At 40.7% G+C, this 18,658-nt stretch overlaps 1 protein-coding gene across 2 annotated transcripts in view; it reads right to left on the reverse strand.

Moving 5' to 3' along the window:
* Positions 1–18,658, reverse strand: part of DEPTOR (DEP domain containing MTOR interacting protein) — a 156,502-nt gene that overhangs the window by 33,621 nt on the left and 104,223 nt on the right. For both annotated transcript variants that reach the window (XM_012753798.3, XM_012753800.3), the window contains exons 5-8: positions 12,089–12,274; positions 10,110–10,244; positions 6,416–6,486; positions 4,595–4,699 (exon numbers count right to left, since the gene is read on the reverse strand). In XM_012753798.3, coding sequence (XP_012609252.1) covers positions 4,595–4,699; positions 6,416–6,486; positions 10,110–10,244; positions 12,089–12,274 — 497 coding nt within the window. The remainder of the gene's footprint in view (positions 1–4,594; positions 4,700–6,415; positions 6,487–10,109; positions 10,245–12,088; positions 12,275–18,658) is intronic.

Raw genomic sequence — 18,658 nt, forward strand, 5'->3', positions numbered from 1 at the left:
GGTGAAAGAATTCTTCCTCCTGAAATTATTTCTCCCTCAAGGATATTAGTATTTTGATGGTCACATTAGGTGGGCTCATGCAGAGAAGGGGCCTGGTGTGGTTCAGGGTTAGGTACATAGAGGACACTGGGTAAATGACAGTTCCTACTCTTATTCCTTACTTTTCCCTATGCATTGGAAGGAACCAGCAGCCAATGGTAAGAAATTCTTCAAGGCTGAGCGGAGATTCAGTGGAGGGAACATGCAGGAATCAACTTCTAGATGCAAATGCCTTGCCTGGGTTGACTAAACTTCTGACAAATTCCATATTTCATGCTCCATACTAGAGTTGTAATGCCAAAGAAAGGTCCTCTAAGCCAGGGGTTTACAGATTTTATTCTTTAAGTAAAAGAACTTTCAAAATAAGAATAACTCCAAATTCAAAGACGCTGGATCAAGTGAGAATTTTAATGACGTAATAGTCATTGTTCCCCAAGCATGGGCGAGGAAGAGAATAGTATGAAATTATACTGCAAATTATTAGAAAAGGTGTAAGGAATTGTTCTCTTTTTTATGTGGGTCTTGATTTAGACTAAGCTAAAAATAAAGATATTGCAGTTTGAGGCCTCCATTATAACACCTGTTCCCTTTCCGGTCTTTGGGAACAAATGAGCTATTACTGCATGAAGAGAAGGAAAGGAGAAAAACAAACAGATTTGAGCTAAAAATAAATTTTCAAACAAGCTTGAAATAGTGCAAAAGTCTAATATTGCACCAATATTGAATCTACTTACAACTGAAGCCAGGTTGGACCCTACTCGCTCTAGATAGTTGCATGTTCCCTGGCGCACATCTCAGCAGTCCCGTCCAGCACCCTACCTGATGCTCCAGCTCCCACCAAGCTGAATCAGCTCTGGGGAGGTCACAGGCATGAAGAGCTCTGGGAAATTAAGGGTAGGCTACTTAGATGCAAAGGTCACAGATTTACCTACTCCAGTCCAGAAAAGAATTCAGGTAGACCTTACCACTCTCCCAAATGACACTTTTATCCTGGTGTTCTTCCAGACTTTCTAGAGAAGTAAAGTTTTAACTCAGGCATGAAGGTGCCCACTAGTCATGGAACAAAGGATCATTTAAATCAGGCAAAGAGCTCTCCTTTGGGTCTGGAAAGATCTAGAAGTGCTAACCGGGGGAAAATGGCACCCTGTTGACTCAGCTCAGGGCCTGTGCTGTCCACATACCAGTGGCCCATATCATCCTAAAGCTTTCTCATCCCCATAAAAAGGTGAAAGAAAAGGTGAAATGGTAAACATGAGAATCTTAGTTACAAGATGATATCTATCCATTTTGGGTAAGTAAGCAGTGACATTAACCAGCCATAGTAAAAGTATAAAAATCCCACTAGATGGAACAGTTGCAAAGGCCCAGAGGAAGAGTTTTGTCCCCATTACAAATAAGGAGAAAACCAGAGTCTTGACCTAAGGAATGAGCCCGACACTCAGTGCAGAAAGGGACACTGAAGGCCAGGCAGGTACTTACACCATCCAGGGTCAGCTCTTAACAGTCAAAGATGCAAAAAGGAGGCATCTGGGTAGACTACTGAACAATTTCTGCCACCCAGACCACGCAGGTGAATCAGTGCCCAAGTAGGCGGCTCTCACCCCAGGGCAACCCCCAAGGAAGCCCCCTGAGAGGACTGCACACCCCAAACTCTGTAGTTTTCCTAGGCGAGGGCAGCAGTGGCATGACAAGTCAGTGGAAACAAGCCTTTAGGATTAGATTATGAAATGGCTTTTTATGGGAGTAAAATTATTCTATAACAAACAGAGATGATAAAATAAGAATTAATTCAATGTTTCAGGTAAGAAAATAATGTACAAGGTAATTTCTAATGAATATACACAGCTAAACTATACTGGAAGGCATGGTATTCACTATCATTTTAATTTAACCAACAAACAGTACAATTAACAAAATACATCCTCATACAGCCATATGCTACATAACAATATTTTGGTCAGTTACAGATCACATACAGGATGTTGGTCCCATAAGATTATAATGGAGCTGGAAAATTCCTATCACCTAGTGACATCATAGTTGTCCTAACATTGTAGTGCAACCCATTACTTTTTCTATGTTTAGGTAAACAAATACTTACCATTGTGCTTCAACGGCCTACAGTATTCAGTATAACCACCTGCTGTAGAGGTTTGCAGCCTAGGAGCAGTAGGCTATCCCACATAGCCTAAGTGTGCGGTAGGCTGTACCATGAAGGTTTGTGTAAGTACACTCCGTGATGTTCACACAACGACAAAACCGCCTAACACATTTCTCAGAACGTATCCCCTTTGTTAATTGATGCATCACTTTATGTTCGTTCCAAAGCAAAGTCTGACCAAAAGCATCTTCTCAGAACAGTTTTAGGGATATATCATAACAGCATTAATAAAGACTCCATTTGAATGTTTCCCTTGAATGATAAAATGTTATGCTAAACAATTTAAAAAAGTTTTTTTCCCCCTGCCAGATTTACCAGAATTTTTAATATGCTAATATGCTTTGTGAATTTCCAAAAAGGGGACAAAGTGTGTGGCAGTTTAAAACTGCTTTGATCACAGAACCTCAGAACAGGACAGAGCTGTATGATACAATTATGAAAAGACTGCTCTAATGAAGTTTGCAGTGCTCTGTAACATATGAAAACTATTGTATACCTCCTGAGAAACTAAAAATATGAACCATATGAAGTATTAACTTATGAAATTGAAAAAATATATATCAGATAACCCATCTATCAGGACATATCAATTAAAGAGTTAATTAATCAATTGACAATGCCCAGAACGATTCTGCATGTCCATCAATAAAGATAAACTAAAATCAATTAAATGCACCACACACTTGGCTAAGCAGAACAAGGTCTTCAGCTGCGATGCAAATCCATTGCTTTCCCCCAAAGAAATGTGCTTTAAGCCAAAGTCTCATGCGAGTGAGTGCACGCTCAGAACTGAAGCACTGTGCCAAAAATAATTTATACTGGGTATGTTACTGTGCAAATAAAATATAAAATTCTTCCCAAGCCAAGAGTTCCATTAGAAAATTAAAAATTCAGCCTTGGCATGGATACAAGTGCTTGCTTTTTATGATTCTGGCCAACTTTCCTGCTCTAAGTTGCTTTGGTGCTGCGCCCACTGCAGTCCTGAGAAGGCAGGAGGGGCCTCTAACACAGCCTGCCTTAGCCAATGAGGCCTCTGTAGCTGCCCCAGAGCACAGAACCTGATCACCCTGGCAGGCAGTAAGGGTGCTCTTTGCTCCCTTGAGCCATTTTCTGTTGCCCACTTTTTTCCCAGGATGTCTACCAATGCCAGAGGGCACATGCTGGAAATCAGAGAAATGGAGATCCAAATCATGGCTACAGCTGGGCTAGTTTACTGCTCTAGGAAAAGGTTTGATGGGAGAGTACAAAAGTATTGAATAAATGAACAGAGGAATGATCTTTAGCTTTCAAGCCTTCTATATCCTCCCATGGTCCCAAATAATCAAGACAGAAATATCCTCTGTGAAATGTTTCACAGACAACAGAACAAAACTGTGCTAGGGGAAGGTATTTCAAAGCAGATAACTGATGCTATCAACACCCCTTGATATCATATTTTTGTATAAATAAAAACAATGTATATAACATATATGTGTATATGAGAAGTCTAAAAGAATATAAATCAAACTGATAACAGTGCTACACTTTAGTATGTGTCAATTATACTTTGATAAAACTGCTTAAGAAGTGTTAATAGTAGTCATGTCTGAGTTAGGCAAGATTATGGATAATTTTAATTTTTTTTTCTGCTTTTTTGCATTTTCCATATTTTCTTGACTGTACATGCATCACTTTAGTACTAAAATATGTAAAAATTGTTCTCAAAAATCATACATATTCATTCAATATTGAATTGATGTTTGTATAGCTCTTTATAGTTTATCAAAGTGTTTTCACATATTTAATCCATAAAAAAGCCAAGGAAAATAGTATAATTGTCACTTCAGAGAGGAAGAAATAGGCTCCTCTTTGAAAACTCGTTCAAAATCAAAGAGCTAGTAATTAGCAGGACCAAGATATGAATCCAGATTTCCTCTTCCAAATTCCATGACTTTTGATTTCTTTTTCTTCGTATTTGCAATATCTTAGGGTCTACTATATGCTACTGGCTACATAATTCCCACAGGACCATGCCTCACATAGAATAGACACAGCAGAGTTATTATATAAGATTTAAGTGAAAAGAGACATGTATTTTTTCAAACTCAGGATTGGCTGAGGGGAGAAATGTGAAACACCAAGGGAGGTATGGAGATGGTATAGGCAGAGGGGTAGGAAAACTTGCATCACATGCTCTTGGCATCATTTCAACCCCATTAGGAAAGGAAAAAGGACATTTGGCAAAAACGGGACCAAAACAGAGAGAAAAAGATGGCACTAAACAGATGGCACTAAACAATGAAATCAGTTTGGAGGTATTTAGGCCTTGCCAATTAGAAGAGAGGAAGACCCAAAAGAAGGTTAAGGAATATGGAGAATAAGAAATAGGATGAGAAAAGACCGGTTAGTTAGTACCTTCATTCCCGCCGCAGCCGCAGGGCCGCTAGGATCCACGGCCTGGATGTGGCATGGCTTACTTCCTCGCACCACAAAGCCCCAGCCCACGGCGTCGCCGACAATCTAGAGAGGAAAACCACAATTGGCCATCAGCAGACAGTCCCTGGCGATTTGCCTGTCCTTCCAAGAGAGAGAAAACCAGCCCAAGATTAAGTGTGCGCTGTGACATATCTTTCTCCATTTCATCTCTGCCTTGTCAGGGCCAAGGAACACTTTGCTTCTATCACAAACACAGGCATCTCTCTGTGGAAAATGTGGTCAAGAAACATAACCTGTTTGGCAGAAAGAAGATGCTTCTGGGAGGGCACTGCTCAATAAACAACTGGCAGATTGCCCCTTTCTTCGGCTATTATACGATTTGATATCAGACTCCAGTAGAAGGTTTAGAAGGTCTTAAAAGCATGGGTGAAATGTCTTTCCAGCTACAATTTCCACTCCAAGTTTGTGCTTTTCCCCCCGTATCCAAATGATACACTCTTGATCCTGCAACCTCACTGAAGTCTAGAGTTAACAATTTAAATCACTAACGGTGAGAAATGTGAAGAATCTTGGCTTCTTGAAACACAATTTTCTCCACCAAGCAAAAAAAGTGAGAAAGTACATAAAGTTCACAATGTACAAGTAGACTCTAATCCAAAAGTTGTTTGGAGCTAAAGCATGCCTTCCCTATAGACGCCGTTATTAGAACTGGCACTCACGTTCCCTGGACAGCTCCCAGACAAGCCTTTAGCCCATAGCCCAACCAAAATCCAGATGAAACACATTCACGATCAATGACTAACAATGTTGGCATTTAAATTAAAAGCCAAAGATAAAATACTTTCAAAATACAATAATCTTTTGAATGTTAGAGACTGAGGGAAAACAGAGAAGCAAATAGAAATTTTTGTGGAAAGTCTCAAGACTCTTAGGCCCTTGCATGACTTTGTGGTTTGCTGTATTAGTCTGTTACACCTAATTTCACGTTCACATGTACAGTTTTACCTTTTTCCCCTGATACAGACATATTATCAGCGCCTTTCCCCTATGTACTCCTCAGTGCGCAAATGTGAAGTAGCTCTTGACAAAGGTTTGCAACCTTTGTTGAATGAATGCGGATAGATTTTTCCCCCTGAGTTAATGTCACTAAAGTTAGAGGGGAAAAGAAACAGGAGAGGTGTTTTTAAGAGGGTATTGACATGGATGTGACTGACAAAGAAGATAAGGGAAGGTGAGTGAATCATGTCAATAAGAACATTTTGATTCTGTTTGAAGAAAACCAATGGAGGCAGAAAGGAGCTGAAGTGCCTGCAAGAAGGGGCAGGTGGTCAGGGCTGCTCACAGGTATACAGTGCTCCCAAGTCATTTGCTTGTGTATCTCAAGGCATGCTGACATTGTCAAAGCACTGTGTCTGCAGTAGAACATCTGACCCTGTAGTTTCCTTCTCTACCATAAGACTCCTGTAATATCTGAAATGATTTTTAGAATTAACTGTAATGCAGAAGAAAGTGTTGGTATTATGTGCACTACCATTTGCCTTAAAATCTGTTGTTACATTAGAATTAGTACATAATGGAAATCTTTTTCTTAAAGGACACATCAAAAAGAATTTAAAATGCTGCATTAATAATAAACCATGTCAAGTCCTAATGTATTTTAGTGCCTTCGGGTCAAGAAAGCCTACTCTTATAATTGTACTAAAAACAAAAGGAAAATTAGGAAAAAGTTTCCAGTTTAGTCCACAGCTACCTATTGATGTGTTAACGTGTGTAAGCAAAAAAGCCAAACCATCAGCCTACCGTGAATGTCTTCCTTGCATATGGAGCCCCGGGAGTCAGGAGTTCCTCGGATGTGACAGGTCTCTTCAGCACTGTGAGACAGACACAATGTCAAGGAATAAGCACTTCTGAGTCCTTCTTTCATTCATTCACCAGGTATTTACTGCGTGTCTCTGAGGTGGGCATCCGTGAACGAAAGTGGCAAAGGTCCCTGCCTCACAGTTTAAACTCTCGCATGATAGAGACAGAAAATATCAGCAAATATGAATAATCTTCAAACTACCTTACAGAACTACGAGAAAAAATAAAGCGAGAAAGGGAAGGGAAGCAAGAGTGCCAGGGGTGGAGGTGAAAGGGGGAGTTGACATTTTTCTGCAAAGAAAAAGGCCGTGTTTTCTAATTCCCGCATTTCTTCCTTTTAAATACCAACATGCATTTATACACATCAAAGTTAGGACTCTAGTGGTCGATTAGCCACGTTTTAAGAGGTAGCCCCACCCCACCCCCTCCCTACATACTGCACACCCCCCATGTACTAAAGTTTCACTCATTTCCTTATTAATATCCACTACTTCATGTACATTGCACTGGGTAATAATACTAGTGAACTTTTCTGAGTACTCAACACATGCTAGGCACTAAGCCAGGTGCTGTAAACATATTATCTCATTTAAACATCACAAGAATGAATGAGTTAGGTTCACTGTTATCCCCATTTTATAAGTGAGAAAACAAAAGCTTAGAAAAGTTAAATTGCTTGTATCCCAAATTGCAGAGCTAACAGGTGGCAGAAGTGGGATCGAACTCAAGCATTGGAGAGCACTGCCCACGATTTGGGCTGTGCTGTGCTATGCTGTCCCTCCTGGCATGCTGTCTCTGTAAGCAAACAAAAGGGCTCAGAAGCACCGGAAGACGGTGGTGTGGTGTCTTCCTGAGAAACCTGTTCTCAGCAGCTCACTGCCATGGCATACCAAGATGGCAAAGACAGTAGCCAGTTCCTGACTTGCCGGCTGCCTAAAAACCCACCAATAATGAACTTCCTCATCCACTCTGTGTTCACTAAGAACTGGAGAAGGGACTCCCACAGCTACCCAGAGCATCCAGTGGGTTGGAAGACAGGGACCATTCTAACCTAGCCATGTGTACATCATATACTTGAAGTGCCACAAATAAGTGGAACGGGCTGGGACAGGGGCCCAATCTGGCAAAGTGGCAGCCTCCAATTCCCTTTGCTAGCAGCAGTCAGGCATCAGAACAGTGTGCAGCAGAGAAAGGAAAGGCAGTGTGGGGCAAGGCCCGGATGATCCACCAGGCAGCTGGGCCTTGCCTGCTGGTCACACGCACGGACTTCTGGCCTAACAAGTCGCCTTCTCAGTTAAAGGCAATGCAGTGCTTCTTGCTGAGGTGGCTGGTAGCTGATATTATTTTTGCTTTCCTAAAGCTCATAAAAGTGAAAATGAATTTATGTTCACCAAACAAGAGGGAGGAGGTCAAATATCAAGATGGGACTAGATGGATAGGAGGTAAGAAAGTGGTCAATGTTTGAAGACTGAGATCTTTCTTATTTCCTGTCAGACAACTCCTTGTCTATCCGCCATAAACCCTCAGGGGGCTAATGAATTTAGATATAGCAGTCACAATAAACTATGTGGCAACAGTGCTGACCATTTATTTTAATCTACTTTTTCTCATTATTATGTGGAAAAACATAGACACTTTGAGGTCCAGGGAATTATCCTTAAGCTTTCTCTTTTCATATCCTTAGAGGCCTGTTTACTCATCACAATGATTCTGACTATGTTAATATCTGTAGCATTTTTTTTTTTTTTGGTCTGGCTTCGGGCATTTATATATAGAACTAAAAAGTATATATAGGACGTTCTTGGTGCATATGGGATAATTAATTTTTAAATGCTTTATTGTGAAGGCCTGATATTCTGCTTGAGAAAAAAAAAATCACAAATGAGCTGACTGGGTCTTGGGAGCCCTCTCAAGGGTGAGGGAAAAGCTTATCAAAATATGGGTAAGAAGTGAAATTTATGAACCACAACTCATTCCTGACAGCTCTTGTCCTTAGAGACCTATGAGAGGCTACAAAACCTTTCTCTTATGCCTTCATAACAGTAAACCCTTCCCTTTGACCCAAAGCACAAGGAGGAAGAGGAAACAATACTAACCCACCTCAGGGAACATGGATGTGATGCTAATCAACATAATTAACACTTTGTTCATAGTCCATCACATGCAATGAAAACAACTAAAATAGTTCTAGCACAACTGATCCTTTTTTGAATCTGAGATCTTTTGCTCTTAGCTGTGAGGATGCTTGTTAGATTTCTAAATTTGGGCTTTAAATATCCCATTTCTAAGAATTCAGTTCTCCTTTTTCATGCTACCTTATAAGCACATTCCATTAATTGAAAAACTCAGTAGTACATGGTTCTCAATGATTTTTTTTTAGCCAATGTGGAAGCAAGTTTCTTTGTTCACTTGCAGGTTACAACTTTATTCCTGCTGCTAATCCTCCAGAAAGCAGTAAAAAGAAAAAGTTAGATTAGGAAAAATAGCCACCTTCCTAGATAAAAGCATTAGATGACAGAGTTTCCTCTTAAAGCCCTTTGATCAACATCTATCAGTCCTTATTCTCACTAACACATAATGTTTGGTTTTTTTCTCCAAAGAAATGGTGTATTCATTGAGCTGGAGTCATGACCTCTCATCTTTGTAACCCCAACATCTAATGATGAGGGAACATCATGAGCAAAGGGAATAAAGTCTCTTCCCTGAAGGTGATAAACTGAGCTTGGGATGGATGGTGCACTAAACAAATAGAGCTGAGAGTGTTTTTGAATGATGACTATAATGACTAAACCACACAACCTCATCCTGGGAAGGAGAGCATGAGGATGCAGGTGGGTAAGGGATGGTGAGAAGACGGTAGTATCAATGGATTACAGGTTCCTGGGGGGTTGAAGAACTAACTGACTGGGCCAGAGAAAAGATTGTTTCTAAGTACAGATTCATCAACAATCTTTGTGCCTAGATTTTTTTTTCCCTAGAATAAAAAGGCCATGGAAGTTGATGAGTAGATTTTCATGGCACAGGGTACCAACAGTCAATTCTGGTGATAGCTGGGTTTGCATAGATCCATGCTTCTTCCTTGGGGCTGCTGGATCCCAGCAGATGGGGAATTTCTGCATCTGCTGCAGCCTGGGGAGGCACCGTTTCCCTTGCTGTAACGAACATAGTCATGCTCTGCCAAAACCCCCTTGAGGGCTGAGAGACTCCTCCCAGCTCTGGGAGTGCTAATGGCAGACAACAATCAGCTGTCTTTGGGGACCATCTCTCTGAAGAGAACTGCCCTGCCCAAGGTCATGCCCTCCTCCCAGGGACAGCCAACATCTCATAATGGGTCAACAAGATGGTATAAAGGCCCAGCCCCCTCCACTGAGTTCCAGGCAACTCTGAAGGGCCATGCCAGCTCCAGAGCTCTCCAGAGCTACCAGATCTCACTTGGGTCATCTGTAGCCTTCACTGGGACTGTGGTACAGCCTGATTTCTCTCTCTGCCCAATCTTACCCGATATCCATTCATTCAACATGTGTTGACCCCAAGAACATGTCCTAGTAAGATTCAGGCACACTGATTTCCCTCTGGCCCAGGGTCTGCTCCCCAGAGCTATAGTCAAGGGCAGGGTCATCTTTCGAACACTCACCGGACTTGGGGTTGCAGAGCACAGGGGGGCTGCTGCCGAGCGTGGGGCTGCTGCTGAAGTAGCCGCTGCTGCCGCAGCTGCTCATGCTGCTCCTCCTCACCGCGGACACGATCTTGATCTCCTTGCTGGGGCTGACTGTGCGGGCCAGAAAACACACACGGTCACCGAGAAGGCAGATGCCACATGGCTTTCAGCTGCAAGGTACAGTGAGGCCAGGAAGGAGCACTCCGGCCTCAGAGTCAGAAAAGCAAGAATGTGAATTGCAGCTCTGCCACTCACAGCACAACCGGGGCCATTCCCTGCAGTTCTCTGAGCCTCAACTTCCCTGACTGTAAAGTGAGAATCATGCCATCTCATGGGAGGATTAGATCACCTGCATGAAAGGATGATATTATTTCAAGAACTACCAAACCCATGCTGAGCGGTTCCTGCTAGGATGTAAATTAAATGCCGGCTCTACAGGGGATGAATTAACACTGATAATAAATGTCTTCTGATTTAATATTAGACCATTCATCACCCAGAGCCATGGAAGAAGGAGCTTAAAATACACAGCACATATTCAGCCTTGGAAAGTGTATATGAGGCAGTGTCTTCAGTTTCCTGATTTGGTTCTCTCTGTCATGGGGTAGGCTGGCTCGCAACAGGGGAAAGGTGTATGAGTGAATGACAGAAAACTTGGAGAGCACTCTGGCACGTGGAAGCATAAAATAATGCTGGCATTTATGGTAACCATGCTTACTATATCTTCCTCATCATCATCATCACTGCTTCAGCTCTATTGAGCTCATCGAAGGCAAATCAATAGGCAAACCTTTGCACCAGTGAGAAAGTGAACAGTTACTCTGCATTTGCATGTCCTCTTAGTCTGGCCAAGTTGGCCTGGGAGTACAGGCTCAGGCTCCTAAACCTTAGCCAGTCTTTATTTTTCCACAGTAGCCCTGTTTCCTTCTCCCCTCCAGCTGGCTGCGTCTGAGGAACCTGAGGTACATGGGGCTAGGAAAGGAGGAAAGGAGCAGTATAACAGAAGCACTGGAGTCAGACAAAACTGGTGTGAGACCCAGCTCTGCCTGCCACTTTCTAACCACGGGCAGGCCACTGCACTGCACTCTGCCTTACTTCCTTCATCTATATTATGGGGTAAGAAAAGTCTTTCCTCTTGGAGTCACAGTGAGAATTAAATGAGAGAATTAATGCAATCAAGCCTGGCTCAGTGCCTAGGGCACAGAAGTGACCCTACAGATAGTTGTAAGTGTTCTCAGTGTCTGCTCCCATTCATAACTGACACCTAACACTTTCACTGTGTGTTGGGATAAGCCCAGCACCTTAAGCCAATCAGTTCCTTGAGTCAATGCCAAGTTTTCAGAGGAGTTGAAGATAACTCTTTAATCACCTCACCTTTTTAAACAGAATGACACTAACTTCAAGTTCACCTTTTCTGGGTTTATCTCTGTGAATAGCAAATACCATCATTTCCAGCAGGGCTAATTGCAAAGATGAGACTGTTTGACTTTACATACAACACCCAGGCGGTTGTGCTTTCTGGGCCTCTGCATCTGCTTTTCCTAGCTCTTCTCTGTTCTCTGTTCCCCCCTTGACAATGGGTGGAAAATCAGTTGCCTTTTCATTGTTATCAGTGGCCACACTCACAGATATGTTAGTCATACTTAAATACATAGCTTTTCCAAGTTGCGACTTAGAGAACTGAATAAGTAATATGTAAGGATTGTTTGTCAATGAAAAGCAAATAGGGTATGAGTGAGAGCTTCAGAGGTGCCCTATAATTCAAGCACATAATTTTATAAAATAGAATCATTGCATCTACACTGGCTGCCAAGGAAAAACTTTGTGTTGCTTTTTTTTTTTCTTGCCTATTTCTTGGTTATGAATAAATACAGATGTGCTGTAGAACAGCATTTCCCAAAGAGGAGTTATTATTCGACTATTTCTGGAAAGACAGGAAACACTGGACGGCATACCTGACATAAAGCTGGTGGATTTGCGGTGGTCATGGCTCTGCTTCCTCAGGCAGAAGGGACTGTCGTGAGCTTCCTGGGAGGAAGGGGACTTCTCGTTGAGCAGCTCCATCAGTCTTCGCCTCCGACGGAAGTTCATTCTGAACTGGTAGAGAAGATTGCTGTCCACAAATGGGTGTTTGTTGGACACTGGGGAGAAGAGATAGCAGATGAGGACTGTCTGGCATCCTGGCCGTGGAGTGCTGCAGCCAGAAGACTCCAGCCAACAGGGGCAAAAGTCTCAAGAAAGAGTTTAGTTTCATAGATGCCACATGAGGTTGTGGCCCGTCCACGCATGGTCCCAAATTCTTTCCACGTGTTCTGGGCTTCAAAACTTTGCTAACCAATTCCTCTGGGGAACTTCCCCAGCCTCACCCCCAATCTGAGGTCTAGTCTTCCTCCGTCAGAGCACTGACACACTGCACCCTTGTTGTCTGACTCCTCCCCTGTCTTTCCCTTTGAACTCTAGGCTCTTTGGGGCAGTGATTGTGGCTTCCTTTAGTCATGTGTCCCCTTTAGTCACCGCTCCCAGCACGATGCTTGTCCCATAGCAGCACCTCCATTCATTTTTTTTTTTGAGACAGAGTCTTGTTGTATTGCCCAGGCTAGAGTGATTGCCGTGGCGTCAGCCCAGCTCACAGCAACCTCAAACCCCTGGGCTCAAGCAATCCTCCTGCCTCAGCCTCCTGAGTAGCTGGGACTACAGGCATGTGCCACTATGCCCGGCTCATTTTTTCTATATATATTAGTTGGCCAATTAATTTCTTTCTATTTATAGCAGAGAAGGGGGTCTCACTCTTACACAGGCTGGTTTTGAACTCCTGACCTCAAGCAATCCGCCCACCTCGGCCTCCCAGAGTGCTAGAATTACAGGTGTGAGCCACCGCGCCTGGCCTCAATTCATTTTTTAAAACACTTTATTTTAAAATTATAGACCTTCAGAGAGTTACAAAAATAATACAGAGACCACGGGTTATACGATTCCATCCATATGAAGTGTCCAAAACAGGGAAATCTCTAGAGACAGAAGTACAGTGTTGGTTACCAGGGGCTGAGGGGGTCTTGAGGGTTGGGAAGGATTAGCCAAAATATGAGATTTCTTTTTAAGGTGATGAAAAAGTTCTAAAATGGTTTGTCATGATGATTGCACAAGCCTGAATGTGCTAAGACCCACTGAATTGTATACTCTAAATGGGTGAATTGTTTGTTATGTAAACTCTATCTAAATAAAGCTACTTAAAAAATCAACAACAATGACAAAGAGTACAGAGAGTTCCTGTGTATCCTGCACTCAGATTTCCCCAATGGTCACATCTTACATAAAAAATTATAGTACAATATCAAATAAGGACGTTGACATTGGTAAAATCAACAGACCTTATTCGGATTTGACCAGTTTATATACGTACCAGATTTTGTGTGTGTGTGTATGTGTGTGCAAAAGCACATGCATGTCTGTATATATATAGTTGTATGCAATTTTATCACATGTATTGATGTGTATAAGCACCATGACAATCAAGACATAGAACTGTTCCACCATGACAAAGAAGCTCCCTCCCTTGAGTTATTCCTTTATTTATTTATTTATTTTGAGACAGAGTCTCACTCTGTTGCCCTGAGTAGAGTGCTGTGGCGTCAGCCTAGCTCACAGCAACCTCAAACTCCTGGGCTTAAGCAATCCTCCTGCCTTATCCACCCGAGTAGCTGAGACTACAGGTGCGTGTCACCACACCTGGCTATTTTTTTCTATTTTTAGTAGAGATGGGGGTCTCACTCTTGCTCAGGCTGGTCTCAAACTCCTGACCTCAAGCAATCCTCCCTCCTACCTCAGCCTTCCAGAATGTAAGGATTACAGGTGTGAGCCACCACACCTGGCCTATATTACCCCCGTCATAGCCTCCTATGCCAAGTCTGTAACGTCTGACAAGCAATTTATGTTATCATTTGGAGAATATTATATAAGTGGTATCATACAGTATGTAGCCATTTAAGTTTAATGTTTAATGAACGAAAAAATGGCTATCCACTGATAAAGGCTGCTTAGTCCCTAAGGAAAAATGTATACTTTAGAGTGATATAATCATGCCAATGTGTCAACTCAAAATCAATAACAAAAGCTAACCCTCAAACAGCATGTTCTATGACTCCAGCACTATTTTAAGCATTTTATATGTATTCATTCCTTGTTAATTATAACAATAGTCTGGGATACAGGTACTGGTACTGTTATTTTCTTTCCTATTTTTGATGAGGAAATTGAAGCCCAAATGGATTAGTAAGTCACTCAGTGCGTATACAGTAAATGGCAGAGGTAAAAATAATGCTATATTGGCTGAGCATGGTGTTGCCTGCCTGTAATCCCAGCACTATGGGAGGTGGAGGTGGGAGGATTACTTGAGGCCAGGATTTTGAGACTAGCCTGGGCAACATAGTGAGAAACTCTTATCTCTACAAAAATTTTGGGAAAAAAAACAAAAAAACTTTAGTATCTGACTCCAGATTCCAAGTTCCAAACCACTACTCTTTTCTGCCTCTGTCAGATATATTGATAATTCCTGTTTCCATAAATTGAAATAATGTCCCATAAAACTGCTAATATATGACTATTAGATTGAATTTATACCCAGTTCTACATTTTATTTATATTTTAGAGGTCAATTGAGAGTTTCAGTTTTATTTTTTAATTGATAAATAATAATTGTATTATACATATTCATGGGATACATACTGATGTTTTGATACACGTAATATATAGATCAGATCATGGTACTCAGCATATCCATCATCTCTAATATTTATCATTTCTTTGTGTTGGGAACATTCAATAGCTTCCTTTTAACTATTTGAAAGTACATATTATTGTTAAATATGGTCATCTCACAGTGGTACAGAACACTAGAACATATCACTCATATCTAGCTGTAATTTTTTTCTTTGAACAAATCTCTCCCTATCCCTCCCTTCCATCTCCCCTTCTTATCCTCTAGTATCCTCTGTTTTACTGTTTACTTTTATGAGATCAACGTATTTTAGTATCCACATATGAGTGAGAACATACAGTGTTAAACTTTCTGTTCCTGGATTATTTCACTTAACATAAAGTCTTCTAGTTCCATCCACATTGCTGTGAAGGACAGGATTTCATTCTTTTTTATGGATGACTAATATTCCATGGTATACACACACACCCACACACACCCCATATTTTGTTTATCCATTCATTTGTTGTTGGACACCTAGGTTTCTTCCATATCTTAGCTATTGTGAAAAGTGCTGCACTGCACTTGACTAGTCTAAAAAAAAAAGAAAAGTGCTGCAATAAACATGGTAGTACAGATGTCTCTTCAATGTAATGATTTCCTTTCCCCTTTGGATAAATTCCCAAGAGTGGGATGGCTGGATCATATGGTAGTTCTATTTGCAGTTTTTTGAGGCACTGTTCTCTAAACTGGCTGCATTAGTTTTCATTCCCATCAACAGTGTATAAGAGTTTCCTTTACTCCACATCCTCATTTGTTATTTTTTGTCTTTTTGATAATAAACATCCTAACTGGGGTGAGATGATGTTTCACTGTAGGTTTCATTTGCATTTCCCTGATGATTAGTGATGTTGAGCATATTTTCATATATCTGTTGGCCATTTGAATGTCTTTTTTTTGAGAAATGTTTGTTCAGATCATTTGTCAAATTTTTAACTAGATTTTTTTTTTTTGCTGATGAGATATTTCAATTCTATGTATATTCTGGATGTTAATTCTCTGTTGAATAAATAGTTTGCAAATATTTTCTCCCACTCTAGAGGTTGGCTTTTCACTCTATTGATTGTTTCATTTGCTGTGCAGATTTTTAGTTTGATATAATCCCATTGGTTTATTTTTGCTTTTGCTACCCATGCTTTTGAAGTCTTATTCATAAAATCGTTCTGCAAACCAATGTCCTGAAGCATCTCCTCTATGTTTTCTTCTAGTAGTTTTTTATCATTTTGGATCTTATATTTAGGTCTTTGATCCACTTTGAGGTAATTTTTGTATAGTGTGTGGGGAGTTAAGTTTCATTACTTTGCGTATGTATATCCAGTTTCCCCAGCACCATTTATTGAACAGACTGTCCTTTAGTCAATGAGTGTTCTTGGCATCTGTGTTAAAATAAGTTGGTGGTAAATATGTGCATTAATTTTGGGTTCTCAACTGGGCATGGTGGCTCATGCCTGTAATCCTAGCACACTGGGAGGCCGAGGCTGGAGGATCGTTTGAGCCCAGGAATTAGAAACCAGCCTAAGCAAGGGTGAGACCCCTTCTCTATTAAAAAAAAAAAAAAATAGAAAGAAATTAGCTGTACAACTAAAAATATGTAGAAAAAATTAGCCAGGCATGGTGGCACATGTCTATAGTCCCAGTTACTTGTGAGGCTGAGGAAGGAGGATCTTTTGAGCCCAGGAGTTTGAGGTTGCAGTAAACTATGATGATGCCACTGAACTCTAGCCAGGGTGACACAGTGAGACTGTCTCAAAAAAAAAAAAAAAAAAAAAAAGATTCTTATCGAGGGGGGAGGGGAGACAAGGGCAATGTATGTAACCTTAACATTTGTACCCCCATAATATGCTGAAATAAAAAAAAGAAATGAAAAAACAAGATTCTCACATAAATTTATATATCACTATATTAAATAATACTATAATAAAATTTTGTAGATAAGTAATTTCTGTCAACCTTTTCTGAATTTATCACAATTTAAAAAATTTAAAAGTTGATTTTGGCAACAGTATCTTAAATTATGACCTTCAAATATAATATATAGCTCTATATACATTTATTAACACCTACTGTTTTCTCTTGGCACAGTGAATTACAATGGAACATTGGCTCTGTATGAATAAATCCAGAAATGCATTTTGAATCCAAATACATTTTATAAGAGATAAAAGTACTTTAAAAGTATTTCTAATTGAAATGGAAATTTGATTGCTGATCTAATCATGTGCCCCCTCTGGCTTTAATTACTGACCTAGAGTTTAATTCACATCCAGTCTCCATCTTCCACCCCCACCCCACCTCTATACCACCTATAACCAAAAGGGTACACATAATATCTAAGATCAAAGTAAAAAGTTAAATTCCAATAGTCCTTACTCATCACATTCTCTTCCCAATAGTATAGATGATCTTAAATATAATGAGATCAGGAAAAATGAGGACTGGATTAGATATGAGACTTTAAGTGTTAAGCATAATGCCAAAAGGATTGTGAGAACTCAATAAATTGTATTCTTGTTATTTTAGAACCACCGTTATTTTTACTGTTATCATTTGTTGATGATATGCTGCCATGCGGCTTAGGAGAATGCAACTTTGTTGGATATTACATTTGATGTCCACTTCAATTTTCAAGGACTAAATTGAATTTTGGTGCCTCAGGAGCAGCGACCCTCTGTGAACATTGGCCTAGCTCTGCGGCTGGCAGAGGAGGAGTCAAGTTCTCCTCTCAGACTAGGGAAATGATAATTGCATGTGTCACCTGCATTGTTGTCAATAAATTATTTTGCATTTAAAGGTATTTTTTTCTTTTTCATTAAAAGTTCAATGACATGAACATTGAGTCCCACATGTTTGCTTTGTGTGTGAATGTAGCCCTAGGTTTAAGATATATAATCATAGCTTCAAAAGCTGACAGGGTGCAGGTAGACAGTCATATGGCATCAATATGGCATCAATGGCACATGACATTCATTCATTTATTCAACAAAATGAGCACCTACTAAGTGCCATACACAGTCCTACCATCTACCACTGTGATTAGAATATGGCACCTTCATCTGCTCATCCATTCAAGCTCACCAATACCAAAGCCCTGCTAAAATAGAATAAAACAATTAGGTGGGACTTACTGATAACTTTCTTGTGCCAAATAACTTTGAGAAAAAACATCACATGATGAAGAGCACAGGTTTTAGAGTCAGATATCCTCAGTTTTGATCCTACCTCTGCCACGTTTTCTAGCTGAGTGATTTGGGCAACTTATTAAACATTTGAAGTCTCGATTTTTTCCATATATTCCACATGAAAAAGGAATGGTGGCCGGGCGCGGTGGCTCAAGCCTGTAATCCTAGCACTCTGCGAGGCCGAGGCGGGCGGATTGCTCAAGGTCAGGAGTTAGAAACCAGCCTTAGCAAGAGCGAGACCCCGTCTCTACTATAAATAGAAAGAAATTAATTGGCCAACTAATATATATAGAAAAAATTAGCCAGGCATGGTGGCACATGCCTGTAGTCCCAGCTACTCGGGAGGCTGAGGCAGAAGGATTGCTTGAGCCCAGGTGATTGAGGTTGCTGTGAGCTAGGCTGACGCCACAGCACTTACTCTAGCCTGGGCAACAAAGTGAGACTCTGTCTCAAAAAAAAAAAAAAAAAAAGGAATGGGATAATATTTGACATAGTGTCTGATATATAGTGTTTTAAGTGTTCATTGTCATAGACTTCTGAAGTTTGACTTTAGCCTTTGCTCATTAAAAATTCTACACAGAACCCATTTCCTC

The sequence above is a fragment of the Microcebus murinus genome, chromosome 7, assembly GCF_040939455.1.
Source record: "Microcebus murinus isolate Inina chromosome 7, M.murinus_Inina_mat1.0, whole genome shotgun sequence".
Taxonomy (NCBI): domain Eukaryota; kingdom Metazoa; phylum Chordata; class Mammalia; order Primates; family Cheirogaleidae; genus Microcebus; species Microcebus murinus.